Here is a 27,810-nt window from a genome sequence, read left to right on the forward strand (position 1 = left end):
GCGGGCGGCGCTGCGGCGGCGCCTGCTGGCCCTGGGGCGGCTGCGCTGGCTGGTGCTGGACGAGGCCGACGCGCTGCTGGACGCCTCCTTCGCGGCGCTGCTGGAGGAGATCCTGGCCCAGGCGCCGCCGGCCGTGGGCGCCCCGGGCCCCGCCGGCCCTGGGGAGGCGAGGACCCAGGTGGTGGTGGTGGGCGCCACCTTCCCCGCCGGGCTGAGCCAGCTGCTGGGGAAGTTCACCGACGTGGGCCGCTTCGTCACCCTGGCCACCCGGAGCCTGCACAGCCTGCCGCCCCACGTTCAGCAGAAGTTCGTCCGCCTCAAGTGCCGGGACAAGCTGACCGAGTTGCTGCAGCTCATCAAGGACCGCCGGCCGTCTGCCGGGGCTGTCCTGGTCTTCTGCAACAATGYTAGCACCGTCAACTGGCTGGGCTACATCCTGGATGACCACAAAATCAAGCACCTGAGGCTGCAGGGACAGATGTCGGCAGCCAGCAGAGCCGGCATCTTTGCCACCTTCCAGAAGGGCGAAGTGGACATCCTGGTCTGCACTGACCTGGCCGCCCGGGGCCTGGACACCAGCAGTGTGCAGCTGGTGGTCAACTACGACTTCCCAGCCACCCTGCAGGACTACCTGCACCGCGCGGGGCGGGTCGGACGGGTCAGCAGCAAGGTGCCTGGGGCCGTGGTTAGTTTTGTCACCTATCGGTGGGATGTTGACCTTGTGCGGAAAATAGAGACTGCGGCCCGGAAAAGGACTGATCTCCCAGGCATGGAGTCCTCTATTAAGGAGCCTCTGCCTAAAGTGACTTGAGTCAAGGTGCTCAAGAGTAATAAATGGCCCTGTGGGGACTAAGTCTGGAGCCACTGAGGCAGAGGCAGTGAGCTTAAGCCCGTGAGCTAGGCTGAAGGAATAAAGAAGTGAGTTTCGTAACAGGTGGTCAGGTTAGCTTTGTGCACTGTTCTGGAAGCTGCAGCAGTCATTTTCACAGACGCTACGACCCACAGTTTTCTGAAAGGAAAATGATAGACAAGTAATAAAATGCCCGTGGAGAAGACCCAAGAATGGTCTCTTCTTATCTGTTGCTTTTGTTTGATTTTGCTGGGATGTTTAACTTAAATTCAAATCAGAGGGAAGTATGCCTGTATGGTGTGCTGCTCTGTTGTATTTCACTGCTTTCCATCAACAGCAACTAAGCATCATTATTAAAAAACAACTGCTGTGACAGAAAAAAAGATGAAATTATTTTTCTAACTTTTTTATAACTTATTCTTTCTGGCCCTGCCATAGCTATCTGTGGAAAGACTAAAGGACAAATTGTATTTGATCCTCTTGTGGCATAGCAGTTCATTCAGAGAATTCTAGACCAGATACTTTGAAAACTGGGTGGGAATGCAATAAAATTCAAGGCTTTTTCAAGCATTTATTTGCCACTTTATGGTTACCTTTCACCTGAGAAAGGGTGTCTGTGCTGCTTTATGTTGTATAAAAACAACAGCAAAAAAGCCTGAAAATGTTTTCTGCTTGTTGTGTTAAAAATTTAAATTTTCTAATTGTGTTTTCACTACAGTAGCTGTTGATACTGTGGTATTTTAGCAATCTACCTCATGCACAGTGTCTTGGAGGAAGGAGATCACTGTGATTATCCTCACTTATCAGTTGGAGAAACTGAGATATAGGTGATCCAAAGTAACTGTTTGGGCCAGTGGCAGAGCTGGGAATGGAGCTAATGTCTTGATTGCAATTTTTTCTATTATAGACCATAGTGTAGTCTATAGCTTAGGGAGAGCACTTACTTCCTCCCAAGTACTAGGTGCCACCTTTTTAATGCATTGTTCTGCAAAGAGAGAGAAATATGGTGGCCACCATGATGCTGTCTAAAACATGCTTTAATGACATATCTATTCTATGAGTTGATTTTAAAAAAAATATCTGAGAGATGTCTCCTGTGACAGAAAAAAAAACCCAGTATGTAGACTCACAGGTTCTACTGTAATGGAGTGAGTTCATAAGGTTTCTTCTGAATGTCATGTCGTTGTTCTCTTCTGCTTTAAACCAAAAGGATTAAAATGAGGCTGAGGTTATTTCATGTCTAGCTGCTAGTTTGTATCCATGGTAAATAATCATGCAAGAATAATGTTTTAGCTCTGATTTATGTTACAGTGATTTATCACAGCTTTTTCTTTCAGTGGCTGTTTTTTCCATGCTATCCACTTTTACCTTTTCTAAAACTCAGTATGTAGAAATACTAAGCTGGTGAGTGCAAAGGTCAGAAAAGGGCATCTCTGAATCATTGGTTTCGAAGGAAATAAGCCATTGGAGCTGCTCTCATTCTTAATGTGAGAGTAAAATCTGAACAAATAGAAAACTTGCATAGATAATCAATTAAGGATAAGGCTCTAATGAGGCTAGAAATAGTACATATGCTCTTTTTCACATTGGATGGTAAGGGACGCTTAGGAGAAGTTACAAGCTGTAGTAAAATTCTTCTATACAGTACAAAGCTTTCAACTTCTGTATACATACAGTGGAATAGCAACCCACGGGGAGACTGGAAACTTATATTTTGGACCCATTCATTACACAGGCTACTTGCCTCTCATTTGAAGTTCATTAAACTGCCCATCATTTGATTTATGTGTTCACAAGCAGAAACATCCTCTTCATGAATAGGAGTAGGGTAAATCCTTAAAAAAAGAAATTTGGGGGCAGTCTGTAGTATTTGTATCTGTACAAGTTATAATAATTTGTATAATTTACACAGTCCTATTTCCATTTGTTATATGCATCGTATGTTGTACCACATCTTGTGATCTGCTGAGACATACATCCCTTTAACAATAGTCAAACAAATTATTTTAAATGAAGTGAATTGCATTAAAGAAACTCCAGGTTAGAAATTCTAGTTTTTGCTCGTGTGCTTTGCCTAAGCAATTTCAGGCTGACTCCATCTCAAGAGTCTAATACAAGGCAATTTTCAAAGTTGTACTTCACTGTATTAGCATAAATACTCAGTTGCTGCCTGCCTCCCAGAGAATGTGCAGTGTTAAATATGTTATAGAAATGAATTGTATGTGTTCTGATGGCCGTAACAAGTTGAAGATGTTTCTATGAAGTTCTATTTGGATGTTTTTGATATGCTTTTTCAACATATAATTTGTAGTTTAACTTCTATAACTCTTAAAAACTTCAAAATATTGATGATTGTGTATGAATCTGGAACCGTGTTATGGTTAGGGCCATAACAGCTTAGTCTGAATTGCTGCGCACCAGGTTTTAATACAACATGCACAAGTTACACAACACAGTGGAAAAATAAAGTTCTTTCAGCCATATGCTTCTTAAATTTTGAAGCAATATGCACTTTATGTATTCACAAACAGTAACCTTAAATTCAGTACAAATGCTCTAAACTGATTGTTGCTAGGACACTGTTGATTAAACTACTTCTCTCTAAAAAAAATTGGACCTTTTGGCATTTATATACTAAAGTGGCCAATAAAAAGCTTTGGGTAGATATGCTCAGAGAACATTACATTTACCAGTAAAACCTTTTGTAAACATTGCTTTCAAACAGAAAAATCACAGTTCTCTTAAGCATACTGAGAAATCTCACTTTCCTACGGATGTCCACAAACAAGCAGTTATTAGAGATAGTGATTAACAGTAGCAATAACATTCAGGAGCACAAAGACATTCAAACCCTGAAGTACATAAGCTGATACAGAACCATCAAATGCAGACATCCACATCACTGACAGGTATGTCACGTGAAAGCTTTTACTACCCGATGGGTGAACACTATAGCGAAGCCCTAAAAAAGGTTAGGGACCCCATCAAAGGTATTGAGCTAAAAGTAAATGTAGATCACATGCGGTAAAACTCCGAGCACTTTTAAGAAACAAAGACATATTCAAAGACTTGGTGAATAGACTTTTCCCAAACTGCTGTATCTGTGCTCTCTAAATGTTGTGCCACTCATAGTCCACATCCTAATGAGTGTTTAAACATAATGAGCTGCCGTCTTCTTGTCTGTCCATACTCTACCTGCTGTGTGAGCCCATAGCTCAGCCTGCATGGGCATAACTACAGCTGTGTAAGAGCTTGTCCTCATGTGCACTGCAGGACATTCAGGTATTTCTGATGTTTGTAGCCTGGTGCCATCAGACAAGCTGTGTGAAGTGTCCTAACAGCCAGCTGGAGAAATGCCTCCTACGACTCTGGAAACCTGACAGCGTCCATGTTCTTGCAGACACTGCTCCATGAAGCGCACCTGTATAACTTTTCTACAGATATCCCCCTTTCCCCCTACTTCTTCCTCAAATGTATTTCCACTTGTGAGCCTGCTTTACACATTAGTTGTCGAGTGCGTGGTGGAGAAGTTCTCCATGCGTATTCTCACCAGCTTCTCAGCGGGAACTGGCGGCAAGAAGAATTTGCAGGCGAAGACTTGCCGGCAGGCCTTGCGGAAGTTTTCCGAGAGGAAGGCGTAAATGATCGGGTTGATGCAAGAGTTCCCGTAGGCCAAGCAATGAGAGATGATGCGAAAGGTGAAGGAGATGTTGTTTAGGGGAAACTGCCCAAACTCTGCCCACATAGTGATGATGWGGTGGGGCAGCCAGGAGAGCAGGAACACAGCAACCACAAGCAGCACCGTCTGGGCTGTCTGTAAAAGACAAGATTATGCGTTAAATGGCTGCAGCACTTAAATGAGTCTGCGGTAAGAAGGAATTTGGCTTCCTCTTTTGGTAATGAAGGCAACATGACCTGGGCAACACTGGCCACTGCCAGGTGGACAAATTATGACCATATGAAAAAGGACACTAAAAAACTACTCTCCTCCCTGGAAAACCAGGCTTTCCTGGTTTTGGCTCAGACAACTAATTCTACAGGTGATGGAGTTAGTGCCCATAAAACCTCAAACAGTACAGAGGATATAGCAATAATGCTAACCACGTTATATAGAAGAGCAGAAACAACATGAGGAGGCTGAGGAACATTAGGGCTATTGGAAATAACTGCAGGGGAAAACAATCTTTGGCTTCGTGGAAAGAGCAGTAATGAAGACTGGCCTCCGTGTATGTCTGAGGAGAGAGATTTCTCCAGGAGTTTCCCTTTTTGGAAGAGACCAAGCAAACAATGCACAGAGGGCTTTTTTTTAAATATTAAATGCTCTTCCTTAGAAATTTCCACAGAATATATTCCTAGTCAGGCAATTACTGCAGAGAGGTTGGCCTTGCCTCTAAGACGGCAGGCGCTTTGCAGGGCCGTGCGCTCATGGTGGGCTGCCCCAGCGGCAAGGCTGGCTGCTATGGGACACTGAAATTCGCCCTCCCCCTGCCGCATCCCCACGCTTGGGAGCCCCGGAGCACTATGTGGAYGGGGAACTGAGGTGATGTTTTCTCAGAACAGCAGTGTTTAAAGTCACCTGTTAAGTTTAACGCGAGGGGCCTGGAAGCAGCCCTGGCAAGCGGCCAGCTGGCCCCAGGCGTGATGCCCCACACAGCTGCAGCCAGGGAGGTTAATGAGGGCTGAGGGGCCTCCTCATTAAGCCAGTGGTGGTGGGCTGTGTGGAGAGATGCAGTCTGGAAGAAAGTTGGGTAGTATGAGCTGTTTTACTTATTTTGATGTGAAGTTTAGTAGGGTGTTTCTTTGGTTTTTGCTGTTCTTGCTGGTGTAGYTGGAGGAGAAGGGCTGGGGCTGAGGAATCTGGACAGGCAGGGCCTCCCCGTGAAGCTGGGGTGCCGGTGTTTCTGTGCATTGAGCCCAGGCTGCCTTTTGTTCCTCAAGAGGGAAACACTGACCAATGTGGATAAAGCCTTTTGCTGTGAGTATTGCTGTAAAGCTTGTGTTCTGGGGATTGGAAGGGTGTATGTCAAGAAATAACTTGTCCCTTCTTGAAAAGGTGTTTTCTTTCTTGAGTAAAAAATTCCTCAACCTGATATAGTTATGGGACTGTCTAGCAACAAAAGTGTGTCTTTATTTTTCTTTCCCTGGTAGCCTTTGGAGAGGATGAAGGATAACTTTTATTGACCACAAGTTACAGTGAGATGAATCAAACTGTAAGTCACTTCAGCTTCCCTTCTATAAGACCCTGAGGCCCTCAAGAAAGGGACCTCACCTTTCAAGTTTAAGCAGCATAGGGGTGTTGCTTTTCTCTTGTTTTCTACCTAGCAGGACTCTGAAGTTGCTGAGCCCTGCTGGCAGGCCCAGCCTGGCCCCCGAGGGGCTGTAGGGCTGGGGCCCTGTGGTGCTCTTCCCCGTGTTTTTGCAGGGCTACTTCCACCTGGCTTTGGGAGCTCTCAAAAACAGTGAGAAGGAAGGTGAGCATCTTCTCGCCTCTTTAATCCCTCCTTCTTGGGATGCAGTAGCTGATGCACAGGAAAGGCATGACTTCCCTCCCCTCATTCACAGCAAGATGTGTGTTTTTCACACGCATCCCTTCAGCTTAAGGTGAAGGAGCGGTAAGTGTTTAGTATTTCTATTTTGTCATTTGAATGAATATAACAATTTGTGAATATGCAGCCATCCTTCTTATAAGGAGAATGTGAACTGCTGTACAAGCAGCAGAAAAGCAATGAAGTCAAAGTCTGATCGATGAAGCCTTAGATTTTATTTCAGCTGAAGGTTTACAGCTTTACTAGTCTAGCTCAGCACTTATCAATAATTCGCTTCCCTGATGTCACGTGAATGACACATAATTACTTTCCTAGAGGAGAGGTAATTTTCTAGTGAACAAAAACTCATTTAATCACTGGTTATAATGGCTGCATCTAGCAGTTGTTTTGCCTGCTAGAGAAACGCCACAGGATTTAATCTCTAGTATTTTAAATCACTCTCTAGCCCTCCATACCTGTTATGTTAAAATATATAAATAGAAATTACAAAGAGTCAAGCTTGCATACATCTTTCAACAAACCAAAGCTACTTAATTTGGAACCTTTTTAAGGAGAAGGGAAAACTTTTTTCTTTTTTCTTTTTTTCTCCCCCCCTTCCCCCCCCCCCAGCTAAAATACAACTAATATAACAGCCACTGCAAAACCTCCGTGTTCTGCGGCTTTTCTGCAGCATTGCACGGTTGGCACGACTTGCCAAGTTGAGCATGACTCCCAGTCAGTATTTCCGTAGGGCTCAGGTGGCTCGATAGAGCTGGGCTGAGGCCGGGTACCTGTGGGCTCCCATTAAACCGGGAGGGCAGTTCATCAGGCTTTGCTGCTCCCTGGTGCTCTTGTTGGCTTTGGGCGCAATAGAAACTGCACCATGTTTTAGTAAGTTTGCCCCTCTATCACATGTGCTTGGTCTTGTTTGAAATGTAATATGGGGAAAATACGGAAGTTATTCTTTGAGTAGCAGAACTAATGTGAAGCCTGGTTTCCTAAGGGACTGTGTCTTAGATGGATTCTGTGGTGTCTCAAAAGACAGTAGTAAAATTAAAATATTTTCTCCTCAGAACATTCTCAATTTGTCCCTTGTCAGTGGCTCTTCCGGTATCTTATAAAGTTTCACTCACATGGAGTCTTTACTTCAGTGAGGGCTTTTCCCATCTTCCCATATCAATGAAACAGGTCTAGTGTTTGTGAATGTACACTGACTAATGGGAGGCATTTGTGGTGCAGGCTAGCTACCGAGGTCATGTTCTGGAAATAATGACGGCGTGCTCCAGGGAGAAGCAGAGCTGCGTCACTTCAGAGCAGAAAGAATACAAGGTAGTTAGATCTTGGTGCAGAGCATCTGAGATCATATCCAAAACCTGTTTGCATTCACATACATGAGCACCTGTGGGAGATGCTGCTTAAATTCTTACAAATATGTCTGAAACATTCGTAAACTGGCTTGTTCCAGGAGATTGGGGGGGGGGGGGGCTTTGAGATACAGGGTGAAAAGGCAGGAAATCCATTTGTCTTCCAGGTTCTTCTGTTTCACTTCAGTAATAGCTCTATGATGCTCTTGAAGTTTTCTACAATTGTTTAGAACTTTAAAACTCTCTTGTGTTTGTGTGTGTGTGGTGGTTTTTTTTTTTTTAATTATAAAATACTCTAAAAGCCACTTGCAGCTCCATGAAGCTGTTACATTTGTGTYCAGAAATAGCTCTTTATTAAATCTCTGACTAGGGCCTACTTCATCTAGACAACTGCAGTTAGATCAGGTCCTTTGTATTGTTGTGACCTTCCCAAGTATGGTTATTAAAACCTGCTGAACATGAGGGCACAGTAGAATTATAATTATTGTTTGAAATAAACATTTTGTCTGGTCTTTTTTCAGAATGAATTGCACTAAAATGCTTAAAGTGTATTCTGCTTGCTATGACAGTAGTAGTGTGGGCTAAAGGTGCTTTACCTGGAAACTGTTTTATCTTCCTGGTGTTTAACCACACAGAAAAATCAATGGCATTATGAAGAGGGGTTTTCCCTCTGTGGGATGGGCACCATCTTTACTATGCTTGCATATGGCCTACACCAATGATCTCTTGTAATAAGATAATTATTGAGCTAGAAGTACCACCTTAGTTTGTTTTAAGTGTGCATTAAGAACTAAACGGGCCGGCAGAAGCTGCAGGAGCTGTCTGTTAACACCTTGAGAAGGATGCTATTGCATCAGATCAAGATTTCTGTGCGGATAAGAGAAAGCATCTGTCTACAATACAAGAAAAATAAACACACAGGGATTTCTGTCAAATAAGCCTCTTGAGTAAGCTTGTATTAATTTTGAAAGGCAATAACCTGTGTGTTCATCCTGTACCTGGCATACTCCGAGTGCATCCCACGTATGGTTCACAGACCAGAAGACCTGCCTGATGCAAGGTGACTAAGCATGTTACTGTGTGAGTGAACAACCTCTTCTCCCCAACTTCCTAAAACTGACTCCACTGGGAATCGGGTGATATCCTTAATAATGTACTGGTATGATCAGAAATTGATGGGACTGAAAGACAGAAGTAGTGGTGTTGTGGGGACTAGCTTCCCTACTGTGCTATGATGGGTACTAAAGAAATACTAATAAACAGGTTCCATTCTTATCTCTCACCAGCAATAATAGTGCCACTTTTTTCCTCCTCTGCCAGTGTTAGGTAGCTTAGGCTTGTTACCAAGGCAACCTTTCATAGCATCCTTCTGCTTAAATTAGGGGGCTACAAGCACTGAAGGCTTCTTTTGAATAAGGGATATATACCCAGGGTCTTTTTTTCTTTTATTGTGAAATAACGAACCACGCATTCGGCATAGAGCTGGTATTAAAAAGTGGATTTGCAGTTGCTATGTATTAGCACAAAGCTGTTCCTGAGGTCCAGCTATCTGGGATTTTACAGGTGGAAACATAGGTAATACTAGAGCAATAATATATGGGATTTGTGACACAAGTTCCATTTCCAAAACATGTTTCTTCAGTCTATTCTTTCCAAGTTCAGAAATATCTAGTTAAGATAGAAGAAACTGAAACAAAATATTGCTTCTGGCTTTTAACATGGAAGTTTTTCTGAAGCTGAAACTAATGCTAATGTAGCCTCTGACTAGTGGTTGGGGAGTGATCCGAATAGCTTGTGTGCTGCTTGAGTTCGTTAGTGGACTGTGACAACTTGCACAGTTAACAGATTGACTGGGCACAGCTAAACCAACAGTAACGCTAGACTTCTGGTTCATCTCTGAAGTTTCAGTGGGGGTGTAATAGAAGTGTGTAACAGGCATTAGTGAATTATCTGACTGTCTCTTATTCTAAAGGGAGGCAATTAATATTTTGCACACCTAGAAATCTCCCAAGCAGCACCACAAAAGGAGCTAGCAGCGCATTATTTGTTGTGCAGACAAAGCAGGCATGCTTGGAAGGTATACAGTGAATCAATGGCAGAGCAGGGAATAGACTAGCAGTCATAAATAAATATATATTTATCTTTTTTTATCTTTGTTTGTCAGATAAATAGATGAGCTTCTCTCTTATTGTTTCTTCCATGCACAGGCTGCCTAGCATTTACTTGCACATTCCTTTGGCATCTTTCCAGGTGATTTGGCTGTCACCTCTAGCTCTTCTGCTTTTCTATGTCTGTTTTCTCCTTTGATCTTCAGCCCTGGACAAACTATTTCTTGCTTTCAGTCTTCACCTGCCCTGCAATAAGCAATGGGGAAGATGTTTAAAGATGCTTTTTATGGGAGATACCTCATTCTCAAGGATGATGAAGTCTTTAGCATTTAATTAAATGTGTTTGGAGCTGTTACTCTTGATAAATTTCTAATGAAGTTGCCTCAACTTGTCAGGCAACTTGTCAAGGGCAGAATGAGGGTTGTCCCCTAATGAATCAAGCCCTCTGAATATTCCATTGGTTTGTTTATTATTAGCATACCTTTTCTTGGAGCTGATCAGACCATCTGTTTGTACTGCATGCCTCAGTCAAACAGAAATGGGAAGGAATATTCAGTAGGGCTTTTATTAAAACAAAACCTTCTCACTAGTTTGCAGAAAAACTGGGCTTATTAGTGCAACAACTGCTTTTTGTTTTTTCTTTCTTCTTCTTCTTCCCTTCCCTTTCCTTCCACTGAAGGAAGAAGTACAAAGAAGCCTGTACCTGCTCTTCTGCACTGTCTTATTAGTAAATAACAACGGACCCTTCCTTTATTACTACTGTTTGGGAGGACAGGAGATGCAATGAATTTGTTTTGGACTTTGAGTCTTTGTTGCCCTCACTCCCCTAAGTTAGTTTCTATAAATGTACTGCTGTGACTCCAAAGACAAAATTATTGCTGCTGCTTCACACYGTACCATGCTTCCTCAGCAACTGTGTGTCAGCCATGGCTTTTCTCTTGACTTTTAATATGAAGGCTATCTGATCAGGTGATTTATTGGTGAATTTATTTCTCCTGTTACATTTGTCTCTAACTTGCATCTCCTTTTCCTTAAAGTTTGAGAGACAGTTGGTATGTGTTTTGATTGCCGCAGACTTGGATTTGTAGAAACTACAGAGCTTCTGCCTTGGCTGTATAATGGACTTCTACAGCAGCGAAGTTGTGGCAAAAATATAATGAGCAATGCTGCTCTAAACTTTTGGTTTTAGATGTTGCAGGTACACTGTGTCAGTGCCCAGGGAGGACGTGTGGCTCGGCATGCTGCAGCACTGCACTGCTGGAGGCTCTTACCAGCTTCTCCGAAGGAAAACGGTGTTTGTGGCCCTTGATTCTGGGAGCCTCTGTTTTCTGAGCACAGAAATCGGTCAATAGCATTCCTTTGCTCAGAGTTTCTCTTTAAGCCAATGTGCAGTGCAGAAGCTGTCAGCTTCTTATTTCTTTCATGGTGTCATGTTCTTCTCTCCCTTACTCACAAATCTGACTCCCACTGTCGGATTTGACTGACTCCCACAGTCAAATCTGACTCTCGCATTTGTGAAAATCCTCTTCCTTTTTGTCCATAAAGCTCTAACATCTGAAAGGTCCCAAAGTGTGTTCTGGACTCCTTACACATTTAGCACTGAACTATAAGCATGTTTCTGGTTTTGAACAGCTGATTCCAAAAAGACTGTGCCTATCCTTAACCAACTTAAATATAGGGAAGTAGTTTCTTTTGCTTCAACTGAGCCCATAATGAAATGATCTTTCTTTCTTAAGAAGCACTTTGGTACCCTTTGGTCTTTCCTCCCCTTGTTATTACACATGGGCACATATTGGAATGAGCTGCTCTTTAGCAATCTGAAAGCCACACTGGTGAGAGGAGGAGGTGGCAGTGGAGGTGGCGGCGGGGGGGAAATGACTTCCTTTCCTGCCATCAGAGATGGCTGTCATGAAAAAGACGAGGGATAAAAACAAATAAATTTGCAGTGGGTTGTCTGTTCATCTTGTCTACTTGCACTGCATGCTGAGATGGACTCTTCCTTTCCTGGGAGCTTGCTGGTGGTGTTCTGACTGCTGCTCTGCACACTTCTCCAATTCTGTGATTATGCCTCTAATCTCCTCTGCTGATGCTCTTAATATTCATCCACTTTGTATTCATAAATGCTTATGAGCATTATGACACTTCTATTATCTACTAATTGGTAATGATGCTCTCTAATCCTGCTACTCTAGGTTATTGTTAGCAAAACAACTTGCAGGGTTTCACTTCTGATTAATATTTGTTGCTAGAAGGATCCCAGGACCTCCCATGCTCCTTTGCTGTATTTATTGCTGTTCAAGTGCTGAAGCCTTGAATATCGCAATACATACTTAAGGCTGTACGGAAACCTTCCACTTGTGTGAAGTCAAAGTAGTTCAGCATAAAAGGAAGCAAATACAGTTGCAGCTTTCAAGTTGCATACAGTTGCTGGGACTCCTCAGTCTAGAAAAGACACTCGGGGTGGGAGGGAAGGAGACCTACAGAGCTGCGAGATGGAAAGAGTGACCATGGGTTGACTGTCCACTGTCTCTTTTCATATAAGAAGTGATGCTAGTAGGAAGCAGGTTCGAATCTACTAAAGCAGTGCTTAACCCGCAGAACCTCTCACCTACAAAAGCTTTGACTGTCTCCTCGCAATCCATGGGCAGACACTTGAAAGAGAAATCCAATGAAAGTTACTTAAAAACAAACTCGGAAAATAGTTGCTAGCTGGGAGAATACTTGGGAGAAGTATGGCATGTCCTTGCCCTGTTTCTTTGGTTATTCCTCTGTAAGGATCTAATGACAGCCACTGAAAATGGGGTGCTGAGCTAGCTGGGCATCCTGTCTGAACCAGTGTATTTCTTATCTTTTTTAACTGATACCATGTGAGTTAAAGGAGACTGGAAGAGCAGATCATAAGCTTTGCAACAGAATCTAGATGTAACACCAAAACAGAACAAAAGCACTTATTGTACCTAAACTGAATATGAAATAAATAATAGCTGCAGCATCCTGATATGTGGGGTAAAGATGCAGGGTGGGGGTGCAAGTCTGACTTTTTGAGCAAAAGGAGGTCAGTAGGTATGCAGAGACCAGGACAGTTCAAGCAAGTCACATTGAGAAAGCTGGTGCAAAATAGCTGTGAAATTTGCATTCTCGGACCCTTTTTTAAACTTAAAAAGGCATTTTGGTTTGTTAGGTTTGCGATGCTTGTTTGTCCTTTAAAAATGTACAGGGCAAAACTAAGTAAACAGTGAAGAACCCTGGTGTGTTCCAGAGGCCAGTAAGACACCACAGGACCATTTCATGATCAGAATAGACCTTGGTTTGCATTCATTTCCATTATTAGAGTGTCTTATTTATTGCAAATGTATGTTCAGAGTTCCTAGGGCTTGGCTTTTATGAAACGCTTTTCAACACTGTCAGGTAGGAAGTTGTTAGATTTTCCTTGGAGTCAAATTACAGACTTACTGTATTCTGCCTAATGCAGAAAAGAAATAACTGAAATAAGGTATGTTTGGGGTAGAGAGGTGCATGGGATTTCTTATTGCGTGGTCTTGCTGGCCTGCCTCAACAAACAATTATCCAAAATTGCAAAGGGTAGTCTTCAGCATCACGCCATCTCCATTTTAAGGCTGGCGAGCTTGTGCAGCTGGCATGGAATTAAATGGGCAGGCTGACACTTATGCCTCTTTTCTGCTGCTGCAAGCACAATCTAGATTGGTTCTTCATGTGTATTTTCAGTCTAAACTTGTAAAAGTATTAAACTTCTGCCTTGATCTAATGCATAGATATTACATATAACTAGAAAAGCATATTAAATTGAAGATGTCCAGCACTGACATTATAAATTGCAAGCATATATAAAATATGTGCCAAGTAGGAATCTGAATTAAAGGTGAAACTCTTTTGATAGCAGAATATGAAGTCGGGACGTATCAACCTTCGTGCAAGTGAAATTTTTGAAAGCTTTCAAGTATACACAAATTGAAAAAGGTGCAGTAGTTTGAACATAATCTTGCTGTAATTTAAAAGCTTACAAACAGCATCCCAAGCACAAACCTGTTTGTTTTCTTTGTGATGTACAGAAGCCTGGAGGGTTGTACATCATCCCTAGGACTATTAAAGACAAACTTGTTCTACTTAGCATGTATTTGGGCACTGACTCTCAGGGGTTGTAGGGGAGGGCTGTCTGAGCTCTCTGGGTCCTCGCAGATGACTGTTATGATGTGACCTTTAAAGGGAGAGGTTGAACTACAGTGCCAAGGATCTGGGCTCTGTTAATATACTCCATGTGTTCAGAGGGAATTAAATCCAGTATTATGTGTCTGTCTTCTAATCTGCTGCAGCAATGCAACTAGGAAAGTCTGGTGTATGCTGGCACAGTACTGGGACTGTTAACATGGCCATGCTATTATTATCTCTTCAGAAGCAACCCTAGGTCTACATCTAGCGGTGTCTCTCTCTTCTGTAAATGCTGGCCTTATCCAGATTTGCATACGGATCTGAGTTTCATAGGATGCCTCTATAGCAGACCAAATATCAGGTCTTCTCTGACCTTTCAGGTGGCTTCACTTCGGACTTGTCCCTGTAATACTTTCCTACGCATGCATTTCTGTGTTCAGTGACTCTAACCATGTGAATTAGGATGATGCCTTTTCAGTCTACTATCAGTGCTTCCAGGATTTGGGGGTAGAAGGGCTGGTAACATATCAAGACTCCAACAAGGTCAATGAAAGCTATAGATCCCAGATCCCTAATCATGCCATTCCTCAAAATCTTATGCAATCCTGAGGCTGCTGGGTGGATGTGGTGTGTGTGTGTGGGGGGGGGGGGATGTTTTTGTTTTTTTTTTAAGCAGTCTGTAATGGACAGTAACAATGATGCTGGGTTTTCAGCCACCATCTGGAATGCTGTCCCAAGAAGTCTTTCCTAAACCCTGCTTTTTCTATAAACTGTGTTTTTAATTTTGAAGTCTTCTGACCTTGAAGAGGCTGTATAGCGCAAAACAGGCCAAGTGTTGTATTTTCTGGAATTCTGATCGGCAAACCCATGGAAGCTCATGGCAAGACAAATCATTTGCAGTGGTGATGCAGGCGACCATTTCACTGGCAACTCTTGATCAACAAGGACCCTAGGCTTGAAATTTTATTCTTTTGAAACTTTTACTCATATATTTAGCCCAGCCATAGGTAGCAAGATCTGTGCAAATAGCTGTTCGCAAAACTTACTGCTTAATCTTAAAAACAAAACAGAAGGCATTCTGTTTTGGATGGGAGGAGGAGAACAGCTCGTGTCCTATTTTCTTGAAATTATAGGAATGAAGTAGGATGAATCTGCGTAGTCATAGTTCCCACCTGAACTCTTTAGTACCAGTATAGTGCTGTTTTCCATCTTGGTGTGGTCAAGATGCACATTGTGAATTAGCAGATGCGAATCGGGTAACTTTATCACCTCACGTTAAAAGATCTTGCTTCTATGTTATGCTTTCTTTTGACTGATCAAGACAATTAGGGTTTGGCCACGGAAATCACAAACATTTCATAAAGCTAAATATTCTGTATATGCTAAATTAACCTTTCAAACATGGAGCAAGATTCACTTGTCAGACATCTTGGAGCAAAATAAGCAAAAGCTGTTCACTGTGTCTCTGAAGTTTATGAATTAAAAACAAACAGAAGTACTTGTCACTAATAAACCAATTAGGCACAGATGAAGGAAGCTAATTTAACAAAACTGACACACACATACAAATCTCCTATTAGGCTGTAGCGTGAAGTGTTCTTAAGAAGATCTGCTCTAAATGATTGACATGATGTCTTTCAAGTATACTTGGAAAGCACACGCAGAAATTGAGTGTGTTTGCAGCCTACCTAATAAACACTGCTTATAAAGTGCTGAAAGAAGTGGTCAAATCAAAAAATAGTTGGAGGAGGGACACTAAAGAGACTGCCTGGCTTGCCAAAAGGTTAGATGGGCAGTTTCTGAACAGAGTGCTGAACGGGACAAACTATGGAAGATGACATGTGCATATACATATATGCATACAGGTGTATGTGTGTATAAGGAAGGATGTATTTGAATTTGCTTTCATCTGAACAGACTACCTGTTTAACCAGCCCTAACTCTGCCAGAAGGAACAATAATTGCTACTGAGGGCTCCAGAATTACAGCCAGGTAAATACTTGGGGTGGGGGGAGAAGTGCTCTGCCATTAACTTATTTGAACAGGCTGAGTCAAAGATACCTTTTAAGATTAGTTTTCTCAGTCATACCTAATTGGGAAACCCAAAGCTGAAGAAACCAGAGAGCTGTTTTTCATCTAACTACAGGTCATGTCTGAAAATAATGCAGAGGTACATTCTAAAAAAAAGACCATCGTAAATGATATTCTGTAACTTACTGCTTTACAGGTAAGATGTCACTAGCAATTTTTGACAACTGGTAGCATTCCATTCATATATAGGTAAGGAAAGGGGAGGGGGGGGATTTAAAGCATGCAGATTGTTTAGGGATTCGTAGATTTTTTTGGCCCCTAAAGCAACTTGGCAAACTTGTGAAGTCTTGAAATTGTCCTAAGCAAAAGGATAGTGCTTTTTAGCCCTTTATTTGCTATAGTTTAAATGAACAAAATCATCGACAGGTCTCTGGCCACCTCTTGTGGCAGCTGCTGGAGTCAAGGCAGGCTGTGTCAGTGTCTCTTAGGCACATCAGCTTCTGACTGTGCTTTCCGCTTGTAGTCTGTGCTGTCTGCCCAGAAATTAAACCCTTGTTGCTCAAGTTTTAACTCTCAGTATATCTGTTGCAGTACCAGATTTCAGCAGAAACTCAGTAGGCAAGATAAAACATGGCATCCTTCAGTGTAATTTGTTTCACCTAGGTTTGGTGGTGGTGCTCCTGTAGCAGGCAGCACATAGCAGCTAATTGTTGTGTAATTTTTTTTACCTTAGAAAAGGCAATTTGATTCAAATCGATTCCAATAAACATTGGAAGCTATTTGAAATTAGATGAGCTGGATTAATAACATTAATCTCAATAAGGTTCAGGAACAAGCAGATAAGCGAAGTGATATTGTGAGGCTTTGTTTACTGTGGGAACTCAGCAACTTAGCACAGAAAACATGATCGAAAGCCCTCCAAGGAGGAGGAGAAAGTAACTCATATGTCAGTGAAATGTTGTGTGTGTGTATAGTGTATTATTGGTAACTTCTGTAGCCTTTCTGCATTGCAAGGTAATATTGCAAATTCCAGTTGACTTCTATCCTTACAGGCAGTGTAGGTGCGTGACCAGTTAAGGAGCGATGCATGCCTCCCGTAAGTATTGTACCGACAAAATTGAGTGTATGTGAGTGAATGTAATCTAGTAGCAGAAACTAAATATGATCTGTAGTTAAATCTATTTGGGATTCACTGGCATAAAAGACTGGCAATACTCTCTGTAATAGCTCTAAATTAGCTAAAAGCAGCACATCTTGCAGACAAGACCATAAAAGTGTAGAGCAATGTTACAGAGGATATACCTGAAAGATAGTAGTATTTTAGTATTAAAAAAAACATGACTTTTGTTTGAAATGTTACCATAGCATCTGAATTGCAAAGTTAATCTTTCTAAAATACATGTGCTTTTTCCTAAATAGGTTGATCATGAAGATGTCTATGTTGACAAGCACTGTAAATTCTTCTGTGGTACCATAGCTGCATATGAAATGTTAAGTTACTAAGACTGGTTGCTCTCTGAGGCAAACAACAGGTGGTTCTGATTTGTTTAGGAGTATAATCTTTCTGCCTCTGTTACCCAGCTCTCTTTGGAGACCTGGGAATCACTAGAAGTGCAGGATTAGGTTGTTAGGCAGGATAGCTGCAGCATGCTGAAATCTAGGGTCTTGAACCCTGCGTCTCATGAGTGACTTGGCTCCGCAGGGGAGTCCTCGGCCGCCGGTGGATAATCCCTGGCTGCAGCCTGTCGTGCCCAGAGATGGGTAAGGGTTTGACGCCTCCRCAGCTCACTGCAACTGTGGGGCCCATGTCTGGCTTTGCAGGAGCCAAACCAAAGCCTTGCGATGCTTTCCACGTCTTGCGTCCTTTTTCAATCGAATAGCCACATTTGCTGTAATGATCCTCGTTTTGCTCATAGGAAGGATCACAGCAATGCACGCTTGGGGTGTGCGGTCGCTGCGCCGCCAGCGTGCTGTGACCAGGCTGCGCTATCAGCAACTAATGATAGTGCCCCATTGCCTGCTGTCTTTGGCTAGCCAGATAATTTATGGCTTTGCTCATTGCTGTGCACACAATAATTAAAATGTGACTGGCTGGAATAACAGTTTCTGCTTTCATGTCAGGTAAATCTGGTATAGTGTCACTGAAGTTAGAAGTTTTCAAGTAGCAAAACTCACCATTAACTGTGGCTTAATTACTCAAAAGTAAATTATTCTAAATTTTTATTTATTTATTCTGAATTTCTATTCTATTCTTAAAAGGAAAAAAAAAATCTATGCGTAATGTTTTCCTCAGCAAATACTTCCAGTTCTGCTGATTTCAGAGAGCTTGAGCAGGGATAACTGTGAGGTTTGGCTGGCAAAGGAATCAAAAATGCTGAGCAGGTCCTGAATCCACCACGCACTTGGAACAAAATCTTAGTAAAGATCTTAAATGCAAACTGCAGCAAAACCAAGTTACTTCAGTTCCAGGGTTCTTCACATTTTGCTTTTTTGCTTGCTGAGGTGTACTAAAAAACTTAGATCTTTTTGCAGTCTATTATAGCGCAATAAGTCAAAAGGCAGTCCAGCAAGCATGTATATAGGGATGAATGTAGCAATTAAGTAATGGTGTTGTTTTGTACTGTGTCTATAAAGGTATAACAAACTCAACCTCAGTCTGAAACTTGAGCTGAAAAACTAGTACATGAATGACACTTTCAGTATGTGAATGAAGCTTGAATAGCTATTAGTTATTTTGGAGACCTGCTGTGCCTATTACATTGTAGTCGATATACAGATGAAACAGACATTTACCTTCTTCTTTGATCTCTCTGACTTCTTGGAAATGTTCTTTACTTTTGTATGGAGATGATATAAAACCTTAAAAAGAAAAAAGAACAATATGTTGAATGGGAAATTGAATGGTATGTGTTAGTATTTGAACTTCTCAATGCATCCGGAGAGTCATAAGAAACTTATGAGTTTCTGCTGGGAAATTCTCCGTTAACAACGCTTACATTAAACCTTTCAGAACCGGGTTGTGGCATAGCTGTAACTTGGCAATGATTATACTTTGGCCTTTGGAGCTAAAAGTCTAAATTACCTAATTAATTACCCCTAATTGATTAACAAAAATGCCTCTATTAAATGTGGCTCCCTTTCTGGTTGCCAGTGTGCTCACCAAGGGCAGGAAGGGCACAAAACCAGCTGGAGCTACTGTGATGGGAGTTATGCCCTCCAATGCAGGGTACGTGGTTTTATCCTCCTGTGACAAGCAAGACCTGAGGCTTAGAGATTTTTAGCTTAAATATAAGTGCCTTGTCCTGGAAGTCCGCTTCCTGGCAGTTCCAAGCTAATGCACAACACGGGATTAATTGAAAATTCACAGAAAACTTACTCTGTATGCCAATACAACTCATACTCTTACTGTCAGTCTCAAACGCACTTGAGATTGGTAAGGCAAGACCAAAAACTTCAGTGACGGCAATCCACAAGAAGAAAGAAAGAGATCCCTTGCCAAATAGAACTCTGATGCTGAGACCTTTTTGCAAGTTTTCTGAGGTTTGTATCAAAAAAAAAAMCAAACCCAACACCAGGGCGAGCTGTTTTTAATGCAATTTCTGTACACACTGCACAGTTTCTCCCAGCACTGGCTTCTTAACCTAACAGGAACAAACATTTGTTATCAAGAGAGGACARACTGACAGGAAAAACAAGAGTCTTTAGGGGACTCAGGTGGCAGGCTGGGGGTGAGCTTGCAGCAGTTCAGTCATTTGTGCCTGAATAGAAATATTTGCAATCCTTTGGGGGAGCTGGGTAGGTGGGTTGATTTGGTTCCCCCCCCTTCTCTCCTTTTTTCATTTGCTTCTCTCCCCCTGCCCCAGAGAAGGAGTCCCTCCCAAGAGGGGATATGAGAAGGATTGGATCTATTATTTGCTGGTTGGGTAGCCTCAGTGTGTAAATCCGAGCCACCAAGAGTCTGAGGATACCCTTTTCATCTGTTTGAACTCTACTCACAGCCCTTTCACCCACCTTGGCGTAGCAGCAAGTGATGAGTGCCAGGGGCAGGAGGTATCCCACCACCAAGATAGTAACCTTGTATGTCTGCTTGGCTGTTGAACCATCTGTCCAGTGCTCCCAGCAGAAGGAGCTGTTGGGTGCTTGCTGATGGCCACTCACAAGGGCCTGGTGCTGAGCCACAGGGATGGCAATGAGGAGAGACAGCAGCCAAATGACGCCCACACCGAGGGCAGCATTGCGTTTGCTGCGGATGCAGATTGAACGCTTGGCGTGAACCACAGCGATGTACCTGTCCACGGACATAGCCACCAGAGTAAAGATGCTGACCAGCATTGTCGCCATGGCCAAGTAGTGCACCCACTTGCAAAAGAAGGCACCAAAGATCCACTCTGGCAGGGAGTAGATGGTGGCCTGGAAGGGGACGCAGAAGAGCAGAAAGGAAAAGTCTGCAATGCTCAAGTTCAGGATGAAGATATTGGTGGCGCTGCGTGATGGGCGTCCCCCAGGCCGGAGGCGCCCTAAAACAACCAACACCAGTGTGTTCCCCACCATTCCCAGGAGGAAGATCAGCCCAAAAAGCACTGGTACAATCACCACCTCGGGGCCGCTGCTCATTGCTCCTGACCAGCATGGCGTGGACTCCGTTTGGTTAGTCTTAAGGCTGCACTTGTGGGTGTTGGCTCCGAGGGAAAGCACCAAGTCGTTGTCTTGCTCCTCCATGGAGCTGGGCTGTCCGGAAGGCAGGGACCGGTTACTGTAGCCCTGACCCCTGTGGGACAGGTCTGTGTTGGTGGTGGCCAGAGGCTGAATGCTTGGGTTTTCTGATGCTCTGTGCCTTTGCTTTGGGGAGCTCTTTCTTTCGGATAATCCTTCCAAGCTCTCGCAGGTGCTGTTTGTCCCTTGCAGGATGACTTGCGCAGGTTCTTCCAGGAGCCAGGAAAAAGGGTTCCGGGGAATTTGTCTCGTCCAGGACGTAACTGCAGGTTTGGCAGCTGCGGTCGCCGTTGGAGGAGCTCTTGTGGCAGAAGAGAGTCTGTGCCACAAAGGCTGAGGATGAAGCTGCACTGGGAGCTTGGAGCAGAGGCAAAGCGGCTGCAGCCCAGCTTCTGACGCCCCTCCTCTCCGACTGCCCTCCCACGTCGGTCCCTGGAGCTGTGGCTCGCGCCCCTGCTTTCCCAGCTCTGCCCGGAGCGGCGGCGGTGGGAGCGGGCGCTCTCTGAGACCCGAGCCCTTTGGACGAGAAGCCCTGACGAGCTCTGTCCCAGCCCGGCGCCCGCCAGGAGGGGAGGAGGAGAGCGAAAGCAAGTTCTCATCTAAGGGCATGAACTGAACAGCAGCTGCTGGAGTGGGAGCCTGTGCAGCACTAGGGGGAAAAGTGTTGGAACCAGCTGTGTGGAGAGGGAAAAAGCTAAAATCCAGCTTTTATCTGAAGAGCAGGATTTCCCCCCCCCCCCCCATAGTCTTTAATGTGCTCACATTAGAGCACAAAAGAGTCTGGATGTGTTGTTTTCAGCACAAGAGCCTGGGAAAGCCCTCAGTTCAGCAGCTGGCTCCTGCCAATTCTTGGATATATTCCCAAATTCCTTAGTGCCTGAGTAGCTCATGGTTCTCATTGATGCAGCCCCAAAGAAGCTCCGGGTTCAGCCCAGCAGTGCCAAGAGCATCTGGGCTGGAAAAGAAAAGGTTCAGTCTTGGTATCTTGGTGAGCAGCTGCAATCTTCCCCGCCTGGGGATAGGGATATAGATTTAGAAAGGCTTTTGTTTTTTATTAAGTGTTAATGGCTCAGTTACTGCTTTTGATACTTGCTTGTATAGAGAGTATGTATGTTTTAGAAAGCACTAAGCAACTTGCTTTTAATGGTCTGTTTCCTCATATTTGTTAAGGAATTCTGTGAACTCTGCAAGCAGTAAGAGGAAACAAAGTTTAGGCAAATATTAACTGTACCTGCACGCAGTGGTCTGTGCATGCAGGACAGTCCCCCGCACAGATGAGTGCCTACCTGCGTTTCCAGTGGTCACGCAGGTCAGAGTCACCCCGGCTCCTGCGGATGTTGGAGGGAGACTGGAGGTTTTTCGAACAGAGTGCAGTAACTGAGATTTGCTCTGCCTTGCAATTTCTCTCTAAGCTCTTGCTTAAAATTTGCACTGAAGCTAGTCTCTGTATTCTCTCCACCTCCCCCTCCCCCCCCCCATTTTGAGGCTGCTTATGGGGCGAGGTGGAAGGTGGACAGGGAGTGAAAGATAGTAGGTTGCGCTGGATGCCCCTCCGCTCCTCTCCTGGTCTGCTGCGGCGTGGCTGCCCGCACGCTGTGCCGCAGCGCTTGGGCACTCTGAAATGCTGCAGCCTCGCAAATCTCTCGTCTGTGCCGGAGAGGAGAGCTGCTGGGCTTGCAGACAGCTGTTTGCAGCGCAGCAGCCTGCAGGCCCTGGAGTCGTGCTGCAGATCCGAGTGCCATCTGCTGGCATCTCCCCCCTTGCTGCTGGATGGCTCCTGTGCTGGTCCTGCCCTTCCTTTCCCTCAAGCATACAATCCCACTAGGCAGTAATCGACTCCACCTGCTGCTCTTTCCTCCCCACCCCTGTGCACACGCCCCCTTAAATCATGRAACTTAAATACGGTTTTCTTTTTCTGATAGTACTGGACCATTGTAAGGTTACTTTTGCAATACTACTCATGTAACTTCATACAGCATTTTAGAGAACGCTGCTGAGGCTTGGCTTCAGCAGCCACATCTGCATTTTATGTCTCTCTTCTTGTTTTGTTTTTTTTCTTTAGTAGGCCATTGTGCCAGAAAGTATTATTTAAGAAGAACCCACAGCAATCTCCTGTGTCAAAATGAAAGCATGTATTTCTTATAATAGTGGATTTGGACAGCAAATAAACTGCATCACAAGTATTTTCCACTGCAGGAGTTTTGAGGCAATGACTGATTGCATGTGTGTGTCACCTGCAGAACAAACAGCCTCGCAGACCTGAAAGCTTGCATGTCACATGAAACCCAGAAAATAGGCAGAGGGCAGTAAAACTCTGGTGGGGGGTGAGAGGGGTTTTACATTTCTGAAGTGTATCTTTTTTTTTCAAACCTGAACAACTCCATCTCCTAAATCCCTTGAGGAAGGGGCATTCCCAGCTCTTCAGTCTGTCTTCAGAGTTTTACTGCAATAACATCAAACCAGACTGCTCCAATATTTTCAGATTTCAGTAATAGTGTTTTGACTGGAGGAATAGGAGGAAGAATGAAYATTCTGGGTGTGAAGTGGTGCTGACCTGTTCTATTAAATATCCAGTAGGTTAGGTGCAAAAATTCAGCTTGTTTTCACTAGAGACCTGTGATGCTGCAAGTCTGACTGCAGATGGAAGCTGGCTGATTTTACTTGAGAAGAAATCATTTCCAGTGCTAGCTGCATGTTTGTTGAAAACTCACCCTGAAACCAGGCTTACTGTGGCATTCAAAAGCTAAAAAATATCCTCCTATTTCCTCCCTTTCTGCAACTTCTCAACTGCTTTAAATGGTGTGTTTTTGACAAAGATTCTGTCCTTGTGAATTCACAGCCCGAACGCAGTGGGGAGGGAACTGCCATACTGGCACGAAGCACTTCTCATGAGCAATATTGCTGTTCAGTAGCCCAGGTAGGATGAGAATTTCAGAGAGCATCCCATCACACCCTGCTACCTCCCCAGCATTTTAGAAAACCTCAAAATAAGATTCGATTCCTGCAACCGCTTTTCTCCAGAAAGCCYGGATGCAGGAGTTGGGCACTTTATTTTTCTTTTAGGAAGAGAAGGTGTAATGTCTGATTTGCTGGGAGAACCCACATGGCGTGTGGTACTGTGAAATCCTGCACGTTTAACCTGAAATCCAGAAACAGCTAATGCAATATGGATTGAGCTATGTGAAGTATTTCAGCTCTAAAAATACTGTTATTCTTTAGAACTTCTGTGTTGCTTGCTGGGTAAAGACAACAAACATTTAAACCTAAGTGAAAGGATGAGGACAAGGAAACTGCATACTCTCCCTAGGAGAAAGAAATATAGAAATCATAGAAATGTCACCTAGATGGAGACTGAACTGGAAGCCAGTGGTAGTTGCCTTTGTCTGGGTTGCTGCCGGGCTAAATGAAAGTGTTGGGCTCACATGGGGAGTACCTGGCTGAACAGCCATCAGAAGTGTCTTGTTGAGGGAGGACAGCGTTGGGCCTCTCTAGATAAATTAGTATTCCCACAGCAAGGAGAGCAGAGGGAGAAGGTCAGCCCTAGAAATAAAAGTGGGGGGAAAAAACCCAAAATGTTAGATGGTAATATTTAAATGGTAACATTTTTAGCCTGTTAGGTGCAAGCTATTTTGTCCATTTTCTGATTGCTAATGGATGCTTCAGTTCCTAATTACACTGAATATCAGGAATGTTGCAAATCACTCTTGCTGTTCTGATCATCATGGTTCACTTTTTTGATACTTGTGCATTAGCTCTCTAAGCCTCTTGACTTTTGAGTGKAAGGACGGTACTCAAGCATAGCAGTGAGCAATAGTCTTGCGCCTCTGTCACACTTCTCTTCCTTTCTCCGGTGAAGGCAGGTTACATCTTGGACCAGGTTCGTTTAAAAGAAAGCAAAGAGGTATCTGGCCCCCAAAATCCAGTCCACAGCTCTGAGTTTGGCATTTGTCTCCTTATACTGTGCATGGAGAGATGATTGTGGGAGGAAAAACCCTTGAGGCTGAGTAGTGAGCTACCTAGAGGGAGCTAATAGGGAACAAGCGATGGCAGGTCTGAAATATCTGGGCTTGGATCATGACAGCCCCTCTCTGCTTGTGATCCAGGGCCTGGCTATGCCCTGGTGAGAGAAGTCATAGTGCCCATCCTCTTGAAGTATGACCCCGAGAGAGAGAGGCAGGAGGTCCTGCTGCCCCCTTTGCGTGTTTTACTAAGAAATGAGACCCCAGATCCGATTCCTTTTCCCTCCATAACCTGTTCTTAAGGGATCTGAAACCTTCACCCCCTGCTCACTAAGTTACCTGGCCATCAGGCCATAGGCCAAGCTGTATGGAGGAGTCTTGCTCATGTGGGAGCTATGCTTAAGTGCTGCAAGTAGAAACATCCATTCTAGGGCCTGAAGAAGAAAATACCTGACTGGTCAGACTATGGCACTTGGTGGAGGAAAGGGGGGGGTCCTGGAGTGTGGCTTCTTCTCTGCTTCAGGAATTTTATGGTTCAAAAGTCAATATCACTTAAAAAAACAAAAACAAAAAGAAAAACTGTCAACTTTTATGAGAGGTAAAGTTTGAGTCTTTCAGGTGGAGACTGGAATTTAAGCCATATATCTCACTGACCACAAAAATGTCAAACATCATATGATATGAAAAGATATGACTATCTTTTACGAAGACTCTGAAACTGTTAATGTGCAAAGCGTGTGAGCTAAACTGGAAGCTCAGCGGTAATAAAGATCCATTCTCCCTCACTTGTGGGTCTTGGAGGACTGGCAGGAGTTTGGTATATCGCTGCCCAGGAGGCAGCTACCCGCATACGTGTGCAGCGGGAGCCTTGGGGACGGGGAGGGGAAGGGCTGGCTGAGATGGCATCCGGCTGAACACGGGCAACTCAAGCCACAGTTACCTGAGATCAATCACTTGGTCCCTTTTGAAGGGAAGTTTCAACTTGACCTCAACAAATTATTATGCTGTAAAACTCTTTTCCCGTGGAAGGGGTTTAGATTGCAAACAATTGAGAAGATAGTTCTTTTATTTTAGTTGATGATAGTTTGCAGGGCAGCTGCTCCAAGCACTGTAATGTTGCCATGGAAACAGTACAGCTAGAGTTAGAGCAGCAGACGGAGGTCTATTGATTTTTATTTTTATTTATCTATTTAATCTATTAGATCAATTTGTACTATATTCCTCTTTATAAGACTTAAGGATGGCACTGTTTGAATGGGCTTATTGGCTGCCTCTGCAGATCTGCTTTGTTTGTGTTGCTTAAGGGTCGGATAAGATAAGAGCTCATGGAAGAGAGAGTCATGTAACAAAGGCAAAACGGCGTAACCTTGCACGTAAATATAGATTAAATACGGAAACTGTGACAAATCAAGGAAGTGTTCTGCACTCTCCATCCCCAGCAGGGAGGGCAGGAAGGGTGTAAGGGCGTGTCTGCCCCAAATTTGCATTGGCAGCGCACTTCTGAAGTGAAACTGCTAATTGTCCCTGCTTGTCATGGTGTGGCTCACACTGCACAGCTTGCACACTGGGTTCCTGTGCAATGAAACCAAAGCAGATGACATCTTCCAGGTGAGTGTCTAACGTGCTCCAGCTGCTAGCAGGCATTTGGACCATGGGGCTAGCCTAGGGCTGGTCTGGAGTACAACTCCCGGGCATACAGGGTGCTTGCTGGGTCCTCATGCCAACTGCTTTGCTCTCTAGGTCTGCTTTTCTTGGCCTGCACTACTTGCTAACATAGACATAACCTAAAACAGGCTAAGCAGACTTCTGGAGATGTTCTGATGTGGCAGAACGGTACATTATGCTTCACTCTGTAAAATTTGCATGGATCTGCTCTGACGTTAACTTTCTTCCTTCCAACTGATTTAGACCAGTGCTCTGTTCCCACAGATTAAATAATTTTAGATAAAATTCTAACAACTGATTTTGATTGTTAATCAAGGTAATGGAAGGTGCTTTGAACTATAAAATGTTCTTTTGGTTCCAGGTCCTTCAGTGCTGTATCTGGACTGCTCTCAGGAGTACATGCCTTCCTAGAAGTGCCACAAGAGTGAAGTCCAGCTTCCTCCCATCCATTTCAATGATTAAGGAGCTGAAGTATAACTTCAGTTTACTTTCAAATAGGCCTTTGAAACAGCCTTAGTCTTTCAGACAAACTAACCATTTTTGTTTCCCTCAGTACCTGACTGAAGGCGCTGCTGAGCTGTTCTGRCATCTGCAGATTGTTCTCCAGCAAAGACCTGTGGGTAGTTTATCTCATTTGCAGCTAACTTGGCACATACAGTGCACTAAGGAGCTCAGTCTTTTTTCCATGTGGGAAAGACCCTAAGATAAGCGATTTTTGGAAACACTTCCTAGGGGGCTCTTTAGGAGATTCAGACCACAGGACTGGATATACAGTCCTGTGACTGGGACTCTATGCTGACTGCCCCACTTGCTTACATTTGATCATCAGGCGCAGGCAGTGTATTTCATGAGTAAAAACCACCCAGTTCCTAAATAACGTGGGCTGTGTGAAAATAGCTTCTTTTAGTGGTGAAGAAACAAATCCAATATTACAGAGCTTTCCTGGATCTATGAAAACAACTAAGGAAATTATTCAGAAACCTATGGAACAGCTGCCTTTTTTTTTTTTTTAAGCTTCTAAGTAGTTACTCCTTTAGTGTGTATGTAATACAGCGTCACCTACACCGTCATCATATGTGGCTTGTGTTCAGTTGCCTTTAAGAACGTGTCTGTGGAAGGCTTCAAAACGAATCAGAGCTGTGCCTCTCCTCGTTGCAGAGCTGTTTATAATGACTTGTGAAGTCGGCCTCCAAGGCAGAAAATGATGTTGGTAATAAACAGATCACATTCAACCTGGTGCAGATCAAGGGAGTAGGAACATTTTTTCCAATCGTCTTCCGAGCAGTCTGCCATATAGTTACTAAAACAACTGATAATAATCTCATTATTGAGCTCTTTTATCTTGTGAGGTGTTGCTTCATATTGTACACTAAGATAAAGCATTTTCTTTCAAAGTGCCAAAACCTATGGTCTACTAAAGAAGAAAAT

The 27,810-nt window shown here is 43.7% G+C and overlaps 2 protein-coding genes across 2 annotated transcripts; one reads left to right on the plus strand and one right to left on the minus strand.

Annotated features, from left to right (window-relative positions):
• Nucleotides 1-4: 4 nt before the first annotated feature.
• DDX28 (DEAD-box helicase 28) lies at nucleotides 5-1,055 on the plus strand (the record flags this gene model as incomplete). Its single annotated transcript, XM_026068806.1, has 1 exon — nucleotides 5-1,055. A coding segment is annotated over one exon (807 nt), but the record flags the coding sequence as incomplete, so codon positions are not given.
• Nucleotides 1,056-4,288: 3,233 nt separating this feature from the next.
• LOC112967561 (galanin receptor type 1-like) lies at nucleotides 4,289-20,913 on the minus strand. Its single transcript, XM_026068851.1, has 3 exons — nucleotides 20,057-20,913; nucleotides 18,839-18,904; nucleotides 4,289-4,664 (listed from the first exon to the last, which is right to left on the minus strand). The coding sequence occupies exons 1-3, from the start codon at nucleotides 20,762-20,764 to the stop codon at nucleotides 4,347-4,349; spliced, it is 1,092 nt and encodes a 363-aa protein (XP_025924636.1). The 5' UTR covers nucleotides 20,765-20,913; the 3' UTR covers nucleotides 4,289-4,346.
• Between the last annotated feature and the right edge of the window lie 6,897 nt (nucleotides 20,914-27,810).

The sequence above is a fragment of the Apteryx rowi genome, unplaced genomic scaffold (genome assembly GCF_003343035.1).
Source record: "Apteryx rowi isolate R43461 unplaced genomic scaffold, aptRow1 scaffold_28, whole genome shotgun sequence".
NCBI lineage: Eukaryota > Metazoa > Chordata > Aves > Apterygiformes > Apterygidae > Apteryx > Apteryx rowi.